General features: G+C 56.3%; 1 protein-coding gene across 2 annotated transcripts in view; it reads right to left on the reverse strand.

The window, feature by feature from the left end:
* VSTM2B (V-set and transmembrane domain containing 2B) overlaps positions 1–16,505 on the reverse strand; it is a 37,940-nt gene extending 21,435 nt beyond the window's left edge. The window contains exons 1-4 of one of the 2 annotated variants that reach the window (XM_003915265.5): positions 16,310–16,504; positions 15,581–15,765; positions 14,534–14,563; positions 12,683–13,154 (exon numbers count right to left, since the gene is read on the reverse strand). In XM_003915265.5, coding sequence (XP_003915314.1) covers positions 12,683–13,154; positions 14,534–14,563; positions 15,581–15,765; positions 16,310–16,391 — 769 coding nt within the window. In that variant the 5' untranslated portion in view covers positions 16,392–16,504. Of the gene's footprint in view, positions 1–12,682; positions 13,155–14,533; positions 14,564–15,580; positions 15,766–16,309 lie in introns of both variants that reach the window. The other variant, XM_009194053.3, reaches the window with a different exon arrangement.
* Between the last annotated feature and the right edge of the window lie 4,236 nt (positions 16,506–20,741).

A 20,741-nucleotide genomic window follows, 5' to 3' on the forward strand; every position in this document is an offset into this window, starting at 1 on the left:
TGCGGGAAACTCCAACCTTAGGCATGCCTGCAATCCCAATCCCACCCATCCTGCAAGCTTCAGCTTGTATCCTAATTCTACCCATCTTTCCATCCATGCTTTACATATTTATCTGTTTATCTTGCTTCCTACTCTCCATTTGCCCATCCACCCACTCACATATTCTTTCCACCCATTCATCAGCTATTTATTTTTCCACCCATTCCCAAGTCACTCCATCCATCCATCCATCCATCCATCCATCCATCCATCCATCCATCCATCCATTCATTCTACCATCCATTCACCCATCTATCCACCCACTCATCATCTCTCTACCCACCCATTCATTCTCCCATCCATCCACCCATTCACACATTGATTCACCCTTCTACCCACCCATTCATTCTCTCATCCATTCACCCAACTACCATCTACTCACCATCCTTCTCCCTACTCATTCCTCCATCCATCCACCATTCCATTATTCCACCTTCTTCACCACCATTCCATTCTCCATCCATCCTCTCATTCATTGATTCACTCTTCTTCTTCCATTCATTCTCATCCATCCAACCATTCACACATTCATCCTTTCCACCTATTCCATTCCATCTATCCACCATCCTGCTCATCCTTCCATTCCTCCATTCCACCCATCCTTCATTTCTTCCATCCATTCCATCCACCATCTACTATCCATCCTTCCATTCCTCTCATCCATTCCTTCATCCACCATCCCTTCTCCCTCATTCCTCCATTCCATCTACCATCCATCATCCTTGTATCCATCCATTCCATTCTCCATATACCACCTTCCATCCACTCCATTTCCTTTTCATCTATTCCATTCCACTCATTCCATATCCTTCCTTCCACCCATCCAATAATTCTCTCACCATCCACCCCTCTACCTATTCACTCATCCTTCCTTCTACCCATCCATCCACCCATCTATCCATCAACTTGTCGTCTTGTTGCCCGTCCATCCGCCCATCTGCCCATCCGGCTATCCATCCCTTCCATTTATTTCCTTCCCTATCCATTTCCATCTACCATCCATTTATTATCCATTCCACCCTTCCACCATCTATTAATTCTCCAATTCATCTACTCATCCACTCATTCTTCCTTCTACCTATCCATTCATTCTTTCATCATCTACCCATCTATTCATCCTTCCTCCCACCTATCCCTCATCATTTCACACATCCTTCCCTCCACTCACCCACCAGCTACTTGTTTTTCCACCCATTATTTCGCCCCAGCACCTATCCCGACATCCATCAACCCATCCACCCAATGAGTCCAAGCCCCATCATCTCTTGACAGAATCACTGCCTCCAAAGTGGTCTCCCCCATCCATCAAATTCATTCCACCTCTCCAATCTCCACACTGCAACTAGAGTGACCTTTTTTTTTTTTTTGGTCTCACTCTGTCGCCCAGACTGGAGTGCAGTGGCGCAATCTCGGCTCACTGCAAGCTCCACCTCCCGGGTTCATGCCATTCTCCTGCCTCAGCCTCCCGAGTAGCTGGGACTACAGGTGCCTGCCACCACACCCGCCTAATTTTTTGTATTTTTAGTAGAGACGGGGTTTCACCGTGTTAGCCAGGATGGTCTCGATCTCCTGACCTCGTGATCCGCCTGTCTCGGCCTCCCAAAGTGCTGGGATCACAGGCTAGAGTGACCATTTTTGAAAGCATCATGCCCTAGCCACTCAAACCCCATCCCACTGCCCTTAGGATAAAGCCAAAGCTTCCTGATATCTTCAAAAGGCCTTAGAGTTTAACCCTGTTGGACCAGTAAACTCTAACTTTTGACTTAATTTCCCCTTTGCTTCCCCATCTTGCTTTCTCTGCACCCACCACAATAAGCTTCTGTGTGGCCTTTGCATTTTCCCAGATCCCTATTGCCACAGGACCTTTGCACATGTGAGTCCCTCTTCCTGGAAAGTTCTACCCTCTCTCTTTACCTGGCCAACTCTTAACTTTCTTCCTGATTATGGCTCAAATGTCACTTTCTTGGTGAGCCTTCCCTGATGGGTCAAATCTCCCTATTTTAGCTCCCATAGCCCACGGGACTTTCCTTTAGAGTACCAGCCATGGCTGCTAATTTCCACTTGCTATGTGACTATTTGATCAATGTCTGTCTCTCTTCCTCTGTCACTTTCTCAGGACCTCAGTCTTAAGTTTCTTAGTCTTAATCACATTGCGCCCTCAGTGACTAGAAAAATTCCTGCACATAAAAAAATGCTCCATGGACATTTGCTGGATGAATGATTGAATGAATGAATGAACTAGTACAAAGTCCGATGAATACAGGGCAGTGGGGAAACAGCAGTGAGAAAGAACCAGGCCTACTCTCCATGGGCATCAGTCTGAATGGGACACTCAGCCAGGTGTTGACTGCAGAACAGGGCAGGAACTTCTGGGAGCCCTGAGGCAGCGGCAAGGCACATCTAGGTGCTCAGAATGAAAGAAACTTCTTTGGCTGCAGGGTCAGGAAGTCTTCTCCCAACTACCAGCCCACCCTGGCCCCACTTTTCTGAGTTCTTCCCAACTACAAGTCCATCCTGGTAACCCATCCCCCTTGTGCCTGAGCTGAGCCCTGAGTTCATCCTCCTGCATGGCCACCATAACTAGACCATGAGCTCCTCTCTGGGGCAGGGGCTACGTCTGCCTGATGCTCTGGGTAGCCCCCTGCCCCTTTGCCTGGGTCAGACCAGATACAGCAGACCAGGAATCCCCACCCTCCTCTCAGACTGAGCCTGATGTAATGTCAGCTCTCCCTTCGGTGGGTTTATTAAAGATTCTTCCTCTGGGCCAAGCGGCGTTTGTATGAGAATCAATTGTAATAAAAGTCACTCTAAGGGAACTGACATTGCAGCTGGGCTTTCCTGGCTTAAAGAAAACTGTGCCTTCCTCCCTGAGGGCAGCTCATGGGCAGCAGGCCAGGGTCAGCAGAGGGAGGGCTCTCTCTCTCTCTAGAGCTATCCGATTACAGGTGGGTGGGCCTCCAGCAGGAGTCTGCAGTGGGCTGTCTGTGCTGGGCGGGAGGCAGGCTCACATGGGCGTGAAGGGTGGAGACAGGCAGGAGGGGTCCTGGCTTCCTGGCCCCGCCTGCAGCCTCCTCACACTCCCAGCACATCCCGGAGGTGACATCTCTGTCCTGCATTCATCTCACTAGCCTGGGTGCCAAGTGGCACCTTTATTGGCAATCTCTGGGCACAGTGAGCCACAGCAAGGGAAACTGGGGTGGATGTGAATATGAAAAGCAAAATGCAGGAACACAATTGGAAGAACCAGTACACATCCTGAGCCTGTAATGCTGGCCTGAGTTACGTCACCCAAAAGGCCCATCCCTGTGGGGCACTCCCTGACACAGGCGGCTCCTCCTCTCTCTCACTCTGTCTCTGTAAAGGCCCCATTGACGGGGACTCCAGGCACCTCCTCTCAGTCTAAACCTACCCCAGGAGGCTCTCTGGCTATACGACATGGTGAGAGTTTTCTACCTTCTCCCTGCTTCTCCCATGGAGACACAGCTATCCAGTGCTGCAAACACCAGCCTCTCCTCTGAGCTTTTCCTTGTCACCCAAAAGGCCCTATCCCCTCCCATCACAATGCTCCTGCCACTGGCAGCAGCCTATATGACAAAGGAGCATGACCAGGCATGACATGGAGCAGCTTTCCCCAGGAGCCCTGTCAGCACAGCCAGGCCTCGGGCATGCGGGCAAACCCGGAGGTTTAATTTGCTGGTGGACCATACAAAACCATGATGAAGCTGTCCTTGTTCACCAAGGAGCTCCTGACTCAGGGCAAATAGCCCCAGCCAGGCTAGGATGAGGATGTGGCACCATCCCCATTTTTCCACCTTCACCCCCTTGAAATGGCGCAGCCAGAGAATGCACAAAAACAGCAACTCTCCGAGCCATTTGCAATCTGATGGCCCTTTCTGTTTCTGAGCTCCATCAGCCCCATCACTGAGATGGTTTGGATGTTCGTCCCCTCCAACCTTATGTTGAAATGTGATCCCCAGTGTCGGAAGTGGGGCCTGGTGGGAGGTAACTGGATCATGGGAGTGGATTCCCCCACGAATGGCCTGGTGCCTTCCTCATGGTAATGAGGTAATGGGTGAGTTCCTACTCTATTAGTTCACATGAGAGCTGGTTGTTTAAGGAGCCTGGCACATCCTTCCTCTCTCTCTTGCTTCCTCTCTCACCATGTGACACGCCTACTCCCCCACCTTGAGTTAAAGCTTCTTGAAGCGTCACCAGAAGCCAAGTAGATGCTGGTGCCTTGCTCTTACAGCCTGCAGAACTGTGAGCCAAATAAACCTCTTTTCTCTATAAATGACCAGACTCAGGTATTCCCTGATAGCAATGCAAAATCACCATTAGCTCCATCATGCTCACAGCATGTGCAGGAGGGAGGGCAGTCTCATGAAGGAAGTCTCAGATCAGAGCACCCTGTCCAGCTTAGTAAGCTATCCTGGATGGTTAACACAATTCCCATGAATAACGCTGGTTACCAAAGCCAACATCCACTGAGTGTATTCTAGGTGCCAGGCCCTGTGCTAAGCTAACATCTTTCCATGGATTATCCCCCAGATCCTGCCAACCGCTCTCTGGCATAGGATCAGTGTCGTGCTAATGATAACAGATGACGGAACTCGCACACAGGGAGTGGGAAGTGATGAACTCAAGAATCCAATCAAGTGGTTGGATGTATCTGAAAAACAAGTATAATGCTCTTAGGGTATGAAGGGCAAGAGTGAGAAGCACATGCTGTGACTTTTGCAGGGCCAGAGCCCTGTAAAGGCCCAGAAATGTGGTAAATTTCTTGGCATTCAAATCCTGGCTTACCTGTGAGCCAGCCAAGCTGAACGGTGAGGAACATTTGAAATGTCAGGAGAGAGTGCAATGGTTGGAAGTGGTGGTGAGAGTAACTTCCTCCAGAACCATGTTCAGTCTCCACTGGGTGATGCTTTGGTTCTCCCACCAGCATGGGCAGCTGTAGGGAGGGCTGACCTGCCTAGGTAATTTTCCTGGCCTCAGTCTCTAACGGGCATCAGATGCTCAACTGGGACTCTGAGGGGGTGCCCTGTCTCTCTCAGCGGCCCTTCTGGCAAGCTGGTTACTTCTGAGCTGGACAGAGCAGAGCCCATGGGTGCGGGACAGTAAGTGGGTGCGGGAGAGTAGGTGGGTGCGGGGAAAAGCTTCCGAAATGTCCACTTTGACTCCTTATTTCATGCCAACACCAGGACCCCTCAACATTCCTCTTGAACTGCAAAAACCAGAGCCAACTGAAGCCTGTCCAAAGTAGCTTTGATATTTCAGCCCGGAGAGCAGTAACAACAGAACAGAACAACCAGTAACTTCCAGAAACAGGATTGCTGGCAGGGACAGGCTTTGCACAAGGTCTGTCTCTCAAGGGCCATCCTGTGGAGGATGCAGGCAGGAGAAGCGGCCTGGGCTATGCTCATACTTTGCGGTCACTGAGGGTACTGCTGTCTGCAAGCAGCCCCCCAGCCACCTCCGCCACTGACTGCTTGACAGCAGCTACACCCTAACCCACAGGTGGCCAGACGGGATCCTCCATCTCGGTATTCACAGCACATCTTCCGTGAGAGCACCAAAGCCACGGACAAGCAGGCCAATTTCTCTAGAAGCACCACCCCGGGGAAGGAGGTGTGTCAGCCTTCATCAGGAATAGGCAGGAATCGGGAGTTACAGGGGCTGAGCCTGTTGACTTCTCATCTCAAACTTCCCTGCAGCCCTTACATAAGGCAAAGTGAAACCTTCTCACCGCTCTGGATACAAGTTTCCAAGAGATGCCTGGTGATAGTCAGCAAAGCTTGGAGGAATAAAATAGATAATGCTTTTATTTTTCTCCTGTGCTGCAAAAATGTCTTAAAACCATACTTGCGTCTCCCAGAAAGCTCAGGGGTTTAGACCACAGCCAAGGCCTTGCTCTGTCCACACAGAGCAGAACTAATCAATATCATATTACAAAAGCACTTGACCTCATTTATCCCCACGGATGCTTGGGGAATCCTTAATATTCAGAGCTTTAAGGATATGCACCTGGCATGTTTAATGAGCAGTTCCTTGTTGAGGGGTGAGCTCCCGGTGACATTTAACAAGGCTGGCTGCCAGGTCTTTTCTTGGGGGCTGCCACTCCACCTGGGGAGAGAGTCTGGGCTCTGGCTAAGAGCACAGAGAGAGCGCTGTGTCTTCTGGGGGATGGACTGAAGCAGGAGGCGTTAGGGAGAACTGCAGGAAGGAGGAAAGCTGGTGAGAGGAGAGCGTGGCACATAGTAAGTGCTCAGTAAAAGGCAAATATTATTATTTATCATTAGTATAATCCAAAAGCAGCTGTTTTATCCTGAATGTAGGGTCTTGCTGATGCTGAGAGGATGGTTGCCCAGTGAGCTGACTGCTATACAAAGGCCATTCCATTTGGTGTGGCCTTCTCCATCCTTGGGAAGCAGAGAGAGGGCATCTGAAAGCTTTCCCAGGTCTGACCTAAGGTGGGAGACTTCAGCCGCAGGTGCTTCTTTCAAGTCGTAAGTCACACACCATATACAGGAAGGCTCTCTTCTGATTGCCTCAGCTGGATTAGTGCTGGCACAGCACACACTGTTTTGCCCTGGAATTACCTGGGTGCCCTGGCTCCTCTAAGTTTGGGTCCACGCTGCCATCTCTGGTTCCCCCTCATGGCAAGCGTGGGGCTGGGCCCAGCAGACTCCCAGTGACTGGCTGCTGGGGGAGAGGACGGCATGTTGCAGATGATGGTGTAAGATTGCTGCTGTCAGGGATGATGCAGGCATCGCTTGCCAGCTGTGAGGCTCAGCCATTTCCTTTATGAAATCCTCTAATTTTCTCTTTCAGGATGCTCAGAGAGCCTCGCCCTCTCTTCTCTGGGACATCTCTTGCCAGATTTATTTTCTTCTTAATTATAATTCTCATGTCACATCAGAGCTTGGGGGAAGAATGGATTGTTCATCTAAGGCGAGAGACTTTGGGTCCTCTTGGGTCTGGGGAGAGGGGAAAACCAGGTGGCCGCCTCCATGGCCTGCTCAGGGCCCACAGGTCCCGGGCCTGCTGATGCTGTTGGTGACTCCGCTGCATCACGATTCTCCTGGGTCACGTGTGTGCCATTCCTTCAGCTCTATCATCACCAGGTATGGGTCGAGATGTAGCGACTGTCTCCACCTTGCCCACGGCCCACTTCGGTCACGGTTTACGGTTGCCATGGCGACATCCAAGGATGCTCCCCCTTGACGGCTCCCAGCAGCCACAGCCTCTCTACAGCCGTCATACCCATGGCCTTGGCTGTCTTTCTCTCATTGTTAATTGAAATATTGAGAGCCAGTTCTCTGTATAGGCACCCAGCAGCAGCTTGCCACATCCAGCCAGCTCTCTGTGGGGGCCATGGTGCCTTCCCTCGGAGCCAGAGCCCTGAGGCTAATTAGAGGTTCACATGCCACCGCTCTGATCCCAAGGTCCCTGCAGAGGGGAACCTCTGGCCAACACGACAGCCATTCGGTTGCAAACTGGATTATTTTGAGGCCACGCTAGATTTCACTGCGGTGCCTTTTCCATTTAGAAGTGTTTGTCTGGAAGATACTCTGTTTGGTCTCTCTCTCTCTTTTCTAGAAATGGTAACCAGCAACAAAGTGTTCACGAAAAATGGGTCAGTGTTCAGATTAATTAGGAGCCAGATTTACGAACACAGCTAAGACGGTGCCCGGCCTCCTGCGCCTGCTCTGCTCTGCTAATCCAGTCCATGTTTATTTTTAAGCACAAATACCAAAATGTCTCTTGACAAATGAGACGTGAAATGAATGAGTTTTTGCACATCAACTTTTAGTGCAAATATGTATTTGGCTGTGTTGGGTACACATGCGGCACGGGAAGGGCTTTCTTGCCTGGCTGTGCAGTAGCTAATGGATGAGGGCTGGAGGAAGTCCCCCCTGCTCCTTCCTGGCATTACCAAAGTGGCTTATGTAAAAAATAGGGACTTTTTTTCTGACTTCCTTCCAGGAACCATCGCTTAATGGGGGACGATTTGGGGAGATGTGCTGGGACCGCCTCTGCAGTCGCCAATCTGAAACGGCCAGTGTCCTGAGCCTCTTTTCTTTTCCTTCCTTCCTTCCTTCCCTCCTTCCTTCCTTCCTTCCTTCCTTCCTTCCTTCCTTCCTTCCCTCCCTTCCTCCTTTTCTCCTTCCTTCCTTCCCTCCCTCCCTCCTTCCTTCCTTCCTTCCTTCCTTCTTTTTCTGAGACAGAGTTTCGCTGGAGTGCAATGGCGTGATTTCGGCTCCCTTCAACCTCCGCCTCCCAGGTTCAAGTCATTATCCTGCCTCAGTCTCCCAAGTATCTGGGATTACAGGTGCCTGCCACCACACCCAACTAATTTTTTGTGTTTTTAGTAGAGACGGGGTCTCATCATGTTGGCCAGGCTGTTCTCAAACTTCTGTCCTCAGGTGATCCACCTGCCTTGGCCTTCCGAAGTGCTGGGATTAGAGGTGTGAGCCACTGCACCCAGCACATGAGCCACTGTGCCTGGCCCTGAGTCTCTTCAGTGCCCCCAGGTCCTCAGCCCACCTTTCTCAACTCTGCTGTGAGCCCCTGAGGGCTGACCTCTATAGCCTGCGCCACCTGGGTGCCCCTGCCCTCAGATTCCAGAAGGGTTTGGCCAATAGGAGGCCCGGACAGGAAATGGAGGGCAGGAGGAGAGTGAGATCCTTGTTGGGTGACTGTGGGTTGGCTCTGTGCCTCCCCTCTTACTCTCTGTATGCCACCAGCAGCCCCCGTCCTGGCTAGATCTGCTGATGGCTCCCACTGATGCCAGCCCTGGGCACCTGCACCCATCCTTTATTGGCTGCCCTAACCCTGTCCACACCTTGATACATACGCTCTTTCCATTCCCCCCAGTGACCCTGTTTGAATGTGCCATGTGCCTCTGCCAGCACCCTGGTTGATACCCTCTGCAAACACTCTAGACTATTAACCAAGAGGCAGCGGTCCTTTTTGGACCACTCCCCATCAAGCTGCTTAGAATTGCAAGACTGGGAGGCCAGGCCCAAGGTCGTCTGCCCCGAGCTCCCTCTGTAGCTCAGGCTGCTGTGGTTCTGAGCAAAGCGGCTGGCTTGTTGCCTCTCAGGGCGCTCAGCAGGACCTGGTGCCAGCAGCCGAGCTCGGGGCACTGGCTGGTGATGCAGTCCTACAGAAAGGTTACTAATACCCATCCTCCAAAACACAGTCTGCAGGCTTCACATTGACAGCACACAGCTTGGGTGGCCTTGGGTGACCGGGGCGAGGTGGGACACAAGCCTGAGCATGGCTCCCTCCTTGGCATCAAGGCTGTTCGGGTGTGTTTGTGAATGACAGGTATTGCCATCCACTTTTCCATGCCCAGAGTGGGACACACAGTTCCTGCAGCAGAATGACTCTCATAAGAGGTTCACCTGGAGAGTGGGGGATATAGGTTTTGTGACCTCCCAGCTGAAGGCCCACCTTCTGGCCACCCCAAAGGAGGCTTGGAGAGAGACTGGAGGTTCTTTCTGAGATGTGTCTACACAGTTCCTGGCCTGTTCAGGAGCTGGCAAGGTTTAGGGGGTGACGGAGACCTCAGAGGCCACTGTACTTCTATCCCAGGAGCACTGCTGTCAGGCCCGCTGGGAGCCAGGCAAGCTGTGCTTTCTGGATGGCTGTGGACACCAGCCCCTGCAGAGAAGGCAGAGTGACCCACACGGGCATTAACATATGGCCCTGTGGCTGGTGGATGCCCAAGGCCCTATCTGCTGGGATGGTGCTGGGCACTGTGCCATCAGCATTGAGCTGACCTGAGGACTTCCATATCTGCTGTCCAGCCCACCTTCTCCAGATAAGATGTCCTGGAGCATCTTCACTCTCTCATTCAGCCTTCATGGCCAGCACAGAGACTGGAGATTGGACTAGCTATGGCAGGCAGTCAGGTCATCTGTGGCTGGGCCTGCGACTCAGGCTGAAGGCCACGGGAAGAGGGAGATTCAAGCAGGAGTGTGCTCTTGACCTTGGTCTCATTACCATTTTGTGAGCACAACCAAGTTCACTCTCAAAGATCTCTTTCACATGGTCTTGACCAAAGTCTTTAACCAATGGCCGGTTCTACTTGGCATTCAAGGCCCTCCATAGCCTGGCTTCCAACTGCCAACCTTTTAGCTTTATCTGCCCATCCCCTCCTCTCCACTAGTGCAGCTAATGACCAGGGTGATAATAATGAACATATATGTGCTGCAGTTTCCTCTGAGGGACCAAGCTCCCTCTGAGGTCAGAGAGATTATCCTGTTCATTTTACAGATGACTCAGAGGCGGTAAGCCACTTGCCTAAAATCACACAGCCAGTAAGTGGTGGAGACACAACCCACATTTGGACTTCTGCCTTTCAAATCCTCCGGGAATATCCTAGAGGTACGTCCCAGCCTGTAATGCACACATTTCCTTGCTAGGGCCCAAGGGGAGGGGGAAGAAGGATGTTCTCTTCACCAACCAGCATCAGTTAAGCCAATGGCTCTATAAGTCAATAGGCACTCTCCCTGAGCACTGCCTGTATGCTGAACAGAGATGGCTAACTCCTCAAGGAGTCATGCTCCCCTTGCACTGTGAAGAGATGAGGCCTGAAAGCAGCCGCCACGCCAAGAACTACATTTCCCAGCAGTCACTACATCTGTGTTGGACCACGTGACTGAGTTCTGGCTGATGGAAGAGGGTAGAAGTAATATTTACCACTTCTAGACCTGGCCCTTAAAAAACACCTTGCCATTTTTCCAAACCAGCTTTTCTCTGAGAGAGTTAAGTGCTGCCAGAATGATTTGAGTGGCTATTTTCTCAATCTCCCAAGAACGATACATACTTAGAGTGGTCCTAAATGCATATGAAACAAGTTGATTCATTATACACAATGCATGCCTGAGAGCATTAGGACTTCATTCTCTTAGGGCAGTGAAGTGACAAGCGCTGCTTCTGTCTCTCCTCCCTGGTCTGCTGGCTCTATGTCATACCCAGAGTGACTTTGGAAGCCTCTTGCTGAGGCTGGTAGTCTCAGCCTGGGTCCTTGAATGACTGCATGGAACAGAGCCACCACATGCCCCGGGACACTCCAGGGCAGGACATGATATGAATGAGGAATATTACATTTGAATTGTGTCAAGCCACTGGCCTTTTGGGGTTTATTTGTTACAGCATCAGTGATATCTTAGTGCAGAGGGTGGAAAGTTCCCAGCTGGGCTGTGGAGGCCCTCTGCAGGTCCCTACTTCCCCAATAGGCTGAGGGACAGTCTTGTGGGGCCCTGTGTAGCATCCAAGAGGGATGAGGCCTTTGGATCAAACCAATGGCCTGAGATGCACTGAGGAGGCTGCCACAGTACGTAGAGCTGAATGAGAAACAGAACTGAACTGACGTGCCAGGCAGACTGCAGGCTCAACTGTTGGAGGGCTTGAGAGTTAGCTAGGGAGGCAGGATGAGATGGTGACAGGAAGGACATGAAAACCCGCCCCCGCCGATTCTGCAGGTAGTCCAGGAGACTGCAGGTAGACCACCCTTTGAGAACTGCCATTGTAGGGTTGTGACAATGTGTTCCATCACATCTGGCAGGTTTCACATGCACCTGTCCCCAAAGTCAGGCTCCCAGGGCTGTGTGGCCAGGAGAGATGCTTCCTGTGGGACTCTGCATCAAACAAGACTGAGGAGAGGGGCTGAGGGAGGGAGCAACCTGCTCACAGTCAGGCTCTGGGGTGGGCTCTGAGGCCCAGCTTGGAGCAGGGGGAGAGAGTGGGGTATGCCTTGCGAGGAGGGGCACGCTGGACAAGCCTTTCTACCCTCCATAACCACCCCCCACCACCCCCACCCCCGCCTCTGCCAATGGCTCCTACCGCTCCAGAGCTGCCTACCAGGGAGTAGTCAAGCCATCACTTTCTCCTCCTCCTGCCTTCCCACATCCCAACCCCATCCCCAGTCCCCTCTTCCAGCCTCTCAGCTCCCTAAGAAAGCAAGCCTTCTCCTCTGGGTGCCTTCCTAACAGTGGCTTAGGGCTCAGTCCTTACTGTCCCCACCCCAAAGCCAAAGGGAGGGGAGTTGCGATTTATGGTAAAGTGCAGAGCTGGTGCCTAGGGCCATCCTGCATTTAGCCAAAGAGAGCGTAAGTTACACAGCCAGGCCCCTCCACGCCCTTGGACAAAGTCTGTTCAGTACAGCACACAGAATAGAAACCAACACAACCCAAGTTTTAACCGCCTCCCGCTCTCCAGCAGGTGCCAGTGCCCCCACCTAGGGATAGCTTATTTCCACCATCGGTGCTGGCAGAGTGCTGGCCCCTTGACACCATCGGAGCACAGCCCTCAGTGTCCAGTCTCCAAACCCAAAAGAGGTCGCCTCCCCACACTACAGCCTCCAGTGTACCCTGAGGTCGCTGGCAGGGCAGCCCCCTCCCCCGTTCATAAATGCACATCATAAATGCTTCCAGAGGCCAGGAGTAAAGACAAGAGAAACGGCGGGAAGAAGTCCCTAGGGGAGGGCGCTCCCGATCTAACTAGGAAGAAGTCTCCATATACAAATGAGCCAAGGGGGCGGGTCCTGGGTCCGGAGTTCCTCTGGTCGTCCCCGCGCAGCCCCAGCCCTACGCCATCACCCCGCGTGCGCCCCCTCTCCGCGCGCCCTTACCCGAGCCGTGCCTCTGGCGCAGCAGGACCGCCTGTCCCGATGGCGGCGACGCTGACGAAGCAGCAGCAGCTGCCGCGACGGTGGTGGTGGCCGTGTGGGCCGCGGAGGCTGCCGCGGCCTCGGGGACTGCGGGATCGATGGCGGCTGGAGGGCTCCCGGGCGGCGGGCTCTTGTCGCCGCGGACGGGCTCGGAGGTGGTGCGGCCCGCGGGGCCCGCGTTGTTGGCGTTGGCGGCGCTGGCGGGGCCGTGGCGACGCGGGCCGCTGCTCTGGATGTGGGACACAGCCTCGGCGGCCTGCATGTTGGGCGGCGCGAAGCGCGAGAGCACGCGCAGCAGCGCCTGGGCCTTGTGCTCCTGCGTGTCGTCGTCGCTGTAGTCCGACACGCGGCATTCGTACACGCCCTCGTCTTGCAGTCGCACGGCCGACAACCGAAGCCGGTGTGAGATGTCATTGCCCTGGACGCGCACGGTCTGCAAGAGAGCAGGGTTAGAGGCCGGGCTGGGCAGCTCCCAAACCTGCTCTTCTGGCCGCCCTGGCCGTCGCGCCCCCTTGTGCGCGCACCCCAACACTTTCCGGATCCCGGTTTGCCCACCATCACGATCTGGCTTCCCTTTCACCCGCGTCTACCCCGTGGCATAGGGCTTCCAACTCTGCGTGGACGCCGGGCAGCCAGCTCTTTGGACTGTGTCCCCACTCCCCCATCATGTTAACCAAACGCCCACCTTGCCTCTGCCCCGCCCACACAAACCAACCCTGCTTGTCTTCCCGTAGCTGGCCCTTCAGAAGGGCAGAGCCCACCTCTCCTTCCTCCCTCCTGCACCTTCAGGAAACTCCAGGCTGGACTCCCAGTTCTGGAGTGCGCAGAAACCCCAGGCTGGACTGCCCCACGTCTTTCCCGCCGCGACGCGCGCCAACCCACAGTCTCGCCCCAGCCGGCCCTCCACACCTCCCGGCGCCAGGAAGGCCTGCCTGAATCGCGTCCTAAGGAAAGCCACCCTGTCACCGGACCCCGCCCTTCACAGCGAACACTCCTCTCCCAAGGAGGCAAGCAACGCTGTGGCTGCTGCCCGGCTCCCTGGCCACCTGCTACCAACCCGCCTTTCCGCGGGATCTCCAGAAGCGCCCCAGCGAAGTGCTCCTCCCCTGCGCCCCGGTGGGGACTTCGGGAAGGAACTGCTGTATGACTCTCACCAAACACCCAGGGAGCCCTCACCTCTGAACCGAGCCCACGAGAAGGCTTCGTCATCTCCAGGCCCTTCTACGCTCCAGCTGGGAAGCTTGGGCGCATCTCCTCCCAGAGTTACCAAGCCCATGACCCGGGCCCCTCGCAGCCTGGCACGACCACCCCCTACCTTGTCCCCCGCAAGCCTGCAACACCCCGCACCCAAACCCGCAATCTAGGCGGAAGATAAAGGGTTGCAGCGGAGGGCGCAGAGCGGGTGCTCAGGGCGGGGCGGAGGGGGCGGGAAGCTGGCGCCACGGTCGCGGGGAGGGCGAGCAGCCGCGCGCTCCCGGTGCTGGGAGGAATGCCCGCAGAGCGGAGGCGAGCAGGCGCGAGAGGGCCTAAGCGCGCGGTCCTGACCAAGGGGAGTTTTACAGGTGAGCGCCAAGCCGAATTAGGGGACTCAAGCCTTGGACCCTTGATTTACACAAAAGAGAACCCGACCCTGCAACCGGCGACAGATGGCGCCCGGACAAGCCAAGCAGCCACCAATGCAAGGCTGCGATCGCGGCCCTACTTGCGCGGCCCCACATGCGCGGCCGCCGCGGCTTGCTAAGGGGAGGGAGCTGCGGGATGCGAGGCGGCCAGAAGGGGTCTCCCGCGGCCCGCGCTGGGCTCCACACTTACGCTGATTTTAGTTGCATCCTTATTTGTTACCTAAAATGCAAAGAGGGAGAGAGAGAGAGAGACGTGAGGCTCGCGGCCTTCTGGCTGGGGGAACTTGGGTCCGCCTTTAGGCAAGGGCACCCTCCTCCGGCAGGCTAGGACCGAAACCACCCGGGCGGTGGGGGTTGAGGGCACAAAGGACGTCCGGCTTTCCAGGAGTTTCCCAGGAGGAAGCGGGCTTTGGAGCTAGCATGGTGCCTGACCAACGGGTGGCTGCCCTGGTGTATAGCTGCTGGCTGAACTGGGGAGACTGGATGGACACCAGGGTGGGATGGAAAGCCCCTCTTCTTCCCTCTGGGCATCCTTAGGCCCTGCCCCGTGGCTCAAAATCCTCCCCCAACTCATTGGGAGTCGTGAATAACTGGAGGGAGGGGCCTGTGTCTGTATGGTACCCAGCGGGAGGCTCTGTGGCAGTAACTCTGGGTGGGACCCTGGGATAATGTAGGTGTATGTGTGCACACGTGCACACTAGAGTGTGTAAGAGAGTGTGGGTTTTGAGGCAGACAGGCAGCTTGGGCCTGTTTTTGGCTACAGGGAAGTCGCCCCTCGGTTCCCCTGAGGGCTGGAGGTCCTGCCGGCTTCCTGGTACTCGGTTTTCTGCTGGTCTCAGGAACGCAGCCGCGGGGAGCCCTGGGGTCCTCAAAGTGGCAGAGGGCGGGGAGAGCCTGATGGGACCAAGGGGGCTTCCTTCACCACCCACCAGCCATCAGAGGGCTGCAGTCAGCAAGCACGAGCAAGCGACCTGGCTGAGGTGTGGCTTTTTAGGGGCTGGGCGTGAATGGAGTTCCGGGAGGTGGCGGGAACAGCGATGCTGTCAAAATAATTGACAGGTTTGGGGGTAACCACTGCTGACTTTGAAGATGGTTTGGGATGCGAAGGTGGAAGATGGGCTGCGCCACAGGGCGGCGCCCTGCGCTAGCGAAGCCGGCTGCTTCCCTCCCCGGGTTAGCCCTCGCCGCCCCGGGCGCGAGCCGGGCGCGCGCCGGTACCGCGTGGGCGGCGGGTTACCTTGCTCCGGGCGCCCGGCACGCTGAGCGCCAGCTCGTGCAGCAGCTCCCGGGGTGGCTCCTTGAGGTACCACCACTGAATCTCCAGCGAATACGAGGTGGCTCCGCTGGCCCGGAATGCGCAGGGCATTTCGATGTCGTCTCCCTCCCGTACTGTCACATCTTTGGGGACTTCTGTGAATGTAGCTGGGGGTGGGGAGAGAGAGAGGCGTGACCAGCTGTAGGGCGGGGGCCTGGGGCAACCCAAAGCGAGGCGGTCGGTCTCCGGCTCGCTGGCCTTGTGCCCCCCACCCCGCAGTTGCTCGGTGGCACACGGCCGGAGAGGCTAGCAAAGTTCGGGGAAGAGGCTGCAGGGCCGCGGCAGGGACCGGTCACCGGCTGCCTGCTGCTTCCCTCCGGATGGGGCGGGGCGGCAGGGGCGGCTCGTGCTTCTCTCCCGCGCCTGGCCGCACCGCCAGAGCCTGACTGGGGCGCGCCAACTCCCGCACCCCGCAGGCCTCCTTTCCGCAGCCGGGGACCCGGCGGGACTAGGAACGACTCGGGCGCGGCGCTGCTGCTACGGCGACCCTTCGCTGCTCGCCTCCCCCTACCCCTCCGGGCCCGGGCTGCACAGCGGGATTGCTGGAGACCGCGAAGCTTCCCCGTTCGTTCTCTTTCTCCTTCTTCTCGGTGGCGGCCCCAGCAAAGACCCCCCCCGAGCCCACCGCGGCAGCAAAGTTCCCGCGCTCACCGTCGGCCACGAAGAGCAGCAGGGCATGCAGCAGCAGAGGCGGCAGGTATCCGAGGGCACCGAGCCGGTTCCGCTGTTCCATCTCCCGCGGGGGACGCGGTGGCGGCGGGGGCCCGGGAGCGTAGAGGCGGCGGCCGCGTGGGCTCGGATCGGCTCCGGCTCGGGCTAGGACGCCTCCGAGCCTGCCATGGCCCCGCGCGGCGCCCCCTCCCCTGGCCGCCGGCGGCCGCCAATCAGCCCCGCTCCCTCGCCGGCTTGCCCGGCGCGGCTCCGGCGGGGGGCGCTGCGCGGGGTGTGCGGGAGACGCGGTCCCACCGGGAGGCTGCTGGTGATCGGTCAGTGCCTCTCTCTGTCCGGTCGTCCACAGGACGGTGGGGATCCGCGGTTCAGTCTCTGCCCCGCGGGCCGGGCAGGGGCTGGGCCGCGCCGGGACCCATCCCTGGCCGAGGGAGTGCGCGCCACGGAACCGCGAGCTTCTGCCTCCCTGTCTCCTTCTGGTTCTGCTCCCGACTGCCACCTCCTTCGACTCCCGCCGCCGCCCCCGCCGGTTCCTCCGCGGCTCTTTCCGCAGGGCGAGTGGGCGCTCAGCCGCGGCGCGCAGACCTGGCGTCCGACCCAGCGCAGCGCGGGGAGAGCGGGTCCGGCGTGGCGGACCCGGAGCCGGAGAGAGGCGGGGAGAGGGGGAGGGGAGGGGAAGGGAGGGGGCGGTCAGTGGCTAGGCGCCAAGCCTCCTCCGCCGCTGCATCGCCCCCACCCTCCCCTCTCCTGCCACAGCCCGCCCCGCCCCCGCCCCAGAGCGTGCCCCCTCTCTCCTTGGGGGTCGCTCGGAGGGACCACCGTCTTTCTGGTTGAAGTACAGCCCCACCCCGCACCCGCTTGGGTTGGGAGTCCTCCCACCTAAACTCTCCCTGGCTTCTTCCCAGTCTCCACCGCTCGACACGGCCGCTCATCCCTGCTCCCCGTGTGTCCCGCGGTTCTCTCCGCAGCTCCCAGCCCTCAACTCCTTACCCCAGTTTGGGCAACCAGCTGCCCCGCTGTTTGGCCCAGGCCTGGGCCATGGCGGGTGGGTGGGCGCCCGGGGCCGCGAGTAGGTCGGAACGCTGTGCCCAGCCTGAGACTAGGCTGGGTGGCGGCGGCAGCGCCGGGAGTCTGCAGTGCGCGAGGGAGAAGTGAGCGCACAGCTCCCAGCGAGCAGGTGCCTGTGGCGCGGAGAGCGCACCCGCGAGCTAGCCGGCAGCGGCCGTGAGTGACTGCAGGGGCGGCGGGGGTGGGGTGGGGAAAGCCGGGCACGACTCAGGGCCCGGGAGGTTTCCGGGCGGGGGCGGGGTTCCTGCCCCTGGATCGCGGTTGCCTGCGTCTCCACCCGCTCTTCGCCGGTCGTGGCCCCTTCTTTACCCGGTGCAAAGCGAGATACCGAGGCGCCAGGAGACCGGAACCCATTCCCCGCCTGCTCTGGCGCACCCGGCATCCCGGTACCTCCCCCAGCCTTCACCCGGAGCCTGCCCCCTCCCCAGCCATCTGAGGGAACGTGGTCTGGTCCCCGAAGGGAAACGCGGGGTGGATATGTGGTTCGGACGCAGCGCGTAGTCATAGTCATAGAGGCGAGTCCTAAGGCTTGCCTCGGGTCTCTCCTCTCTCCTTCCCCCGGGAGTCCCCAGCTAGTGCATTTCGGCACCTCTGCCCCTACCCCGGCCCCTATGCCTTAGCTCTGACTTCAGGTTGGGGTGGGGCAGTCCGGTGGATTCATGTGCCTGATTCCCGGCTACCAGCCTCCCGGAGGCACCGCCAGAGGATTCCACGGGAGCCAAGGAGAAGGAAACCCAGAGGGAAAACACTTTCCAGCAGCTACACTGGTGCAGGCGGCCAGCACAGCAGAGCTCAGAGGGGAGGAGCTGCTGGCCCCCTCCAAGGCTGTCCTCGCTAGCGGGTGCCCCGGGGCCAGCCCTTCATGCCTCCAGTGCCTGCCTTTCAGTTTCCTGTCTATGGCCCAGGAGTCACTCCCACCCGCTGGCTCACTGTGGCTCATCTATCAAGCCCTTGTTTTCTAAGGTCTTCTGCTGGGGGCAGAGGGAAAAAGGGGGTCCTGTAGGACTTCCCTCCTTTCCCTCAAGTTCCTCTCTAGGGGCTCCACAGAGTCAGTTGCCAGCTCCTTCTGTCATGGCAGGAGCTTTTCCTAGGAAATCCCATGTGCCCTTAGAAACCACTTTGGACCCCCAAATGTAAGACCCTGCCAGGCCCCATTGCTGTCCTCAGCTTCTGAAGGGAGAGGGCAGACTTGCACCGCGCTATGCAGATTCAGGACCATGGTGGGGTTCCAGGAAAGCAGGCTCACTTGGGGACTGATTCCAAGCAGGGTTCTGAAGGAAGAGCTAACCCACTGGCAGTGGCCCACCTGGAGAGGCAGCAGTCTCCTTTCCCGATGCCAGATCCAAGCAGAGGCTAATGCTAGAGATCAGCAATGCCCGTGGGAGAATCCCTGTAGCTAGAGGGAATTATCTGGAAGTAATTTATCCCTGTACCACCATGTGGGGTTGGGTGTTTCTTGCCCACTGCATGAGTTGGTATTGCTCTAAGAGCGACAGATACATGTTTTCACATGCTTTCCATGTACTAGACACTTTCCAGGCATCAGTTCTCAACATGACAAAGAGATCCTTCTCACAGAGAAATCAGATCTCTCTTCCACTGCTGAAACCCCGCAGTGGCTCCCATTTCACTTGGCATAAACACCAGTGGCCTTGCAGTGGCTACCAAGGTCAAACCATCTGTCTTTCTGCTTCCTGCTCACCCCCTTCCTTCATCTCCTCATCTTTTCTGTCTTCTCCGTAGCTCACACTCCCCTAGCCACACTGTTCTCCTTCCTACAATGCGGCACGCTGGGCATGCTTCTACCCCAGGGCCCTTGCACCAGCCGTGCCATCTGGCTGACATGCTTCTCCCACAGATACCTGCTTGGCTAACTCCATTGTGCTCTGGTTTTTGTCAAGCAGTCACCTTCTCCATGAAGCCCGCCTGGACCACCATGTTTTACACTGCAGTCTATACCGCCTCTCCTCCCACCACCCAGCACTCCCAGGCCCTCACTCTACTTCCTTTATTTTTTCCATTTCACCAGCCATCTTCCAACACATGGGACCACATCCTTATTTATTGAGTTCCTTGTTGAAGGTCTCTAAGACTCTGCCAGCCTTGTTCACTGATGTATCTCTAGCACCTAGAACAGGGTCTGGCACAGAGTAGGAGCTCAGTAAATGCTTATGGAATGAATGAATGAGCTCATTTTATCTCAATCACAACTCCAGGGGTAGACATTGTGATTTCACCCCATTTTATGGATGAAGCTCAGAAGATTACGGAACTTGCCCAAGGTCACATAGTTAGTAAGTGGCTGAGTGACGCATCAACCCAAAGTCTGTCTTACTCTGGGGTCCTAGGTATGAACCAAAACACTAAGCTCTTCCCTGCTCCAGGTCAGACTGTGTCCTGATGCCTTGAGTTGGTGTGAAGAGCAAGGCCCTGCCCTTGACTGATGTGAGCAAGGAGCAGCCTGAGCTACACTTGTAGTCTCTTTCCTATCTGTTCAGTTTCGTCTATTTGTTTTCTGCCTTGCCTTGTACACTGTGATGACAGCAGCTGACCCACCTTCGCTGTTTCCCCCCCCCCCCGCACAAGGTATTGTTCTGTTGTCCAGATTGCAGTGCAGTGGCACGATCTTAGCTCACTGAACCTCAGCATCCTGAGCTCAAGCACCTCAGTCTCCAGAGTAATCATGCTGACACGAGGAGGATTAGCCCACCATGCCTTGCTAATTTATGTATTTTTTTTGTAAAGATGGGATGTTGCTATGTTGCCCGGACTGGTCTTGAACCCCTGGGCTCAAGCGATCCTTCTGCCTCAGCCTTCCAAGTAGCTAGGACTACAGGCATGCACTACCACACTTGGCTAATTTTATGTTTAAACTTTTTGTAGAGGTGAGGTCTTGCTATGTTGCCCAGGTTGGTCTTGAACCCCTGGGCTCAAGCCGTCTTCCTGTCTCAGCCTTCTAAGTAGCTAGGACTACAGGCATGCACCACCACACCCAGCTAATTTTTTATTTTTAATATTTTTTGTAGAGATGGGGTCTTGCTGTGTGTATGCAGGCTGGTCTCAAACTCCTGGCCTCAAACAGTCCTCCTGCCTCTGCCTCCCAAAGCCCTAGGATTATAGGAGTGAGCCACCACACTGGCTTTCTCTGTGTCTTTAACTGCCAGCTGGGCCTGACCCATAGTTAGAGCCTAGTAAATGTTCGGACTGGAAACCCTGCTAGAAGCATTGGGGAAGGGGACTTTGCCTCCCCTTTGCTTTGGTTTTCCATGGGCAGGGCAGGGACTTTTGTCTCTTCGATTTAGCCCTTTGGCTAGCTGGAGGATTAGTGAGCTAAGACCAGACTGCA

The sequence above is a fragment of the Papio anubis genome, chromosome 20, assembly GCF_008728515.1.
Source record: "Papio anubis isolate 15944 chromosome 20, Panubis1.0, whole genome shotgun sequence".
Classification (NCBI taxonomy): Eukaryota; Metazoa; Chordata; class Mammalia; order Primates; family Cercopithecidae; genus Papio; species Papio anubis.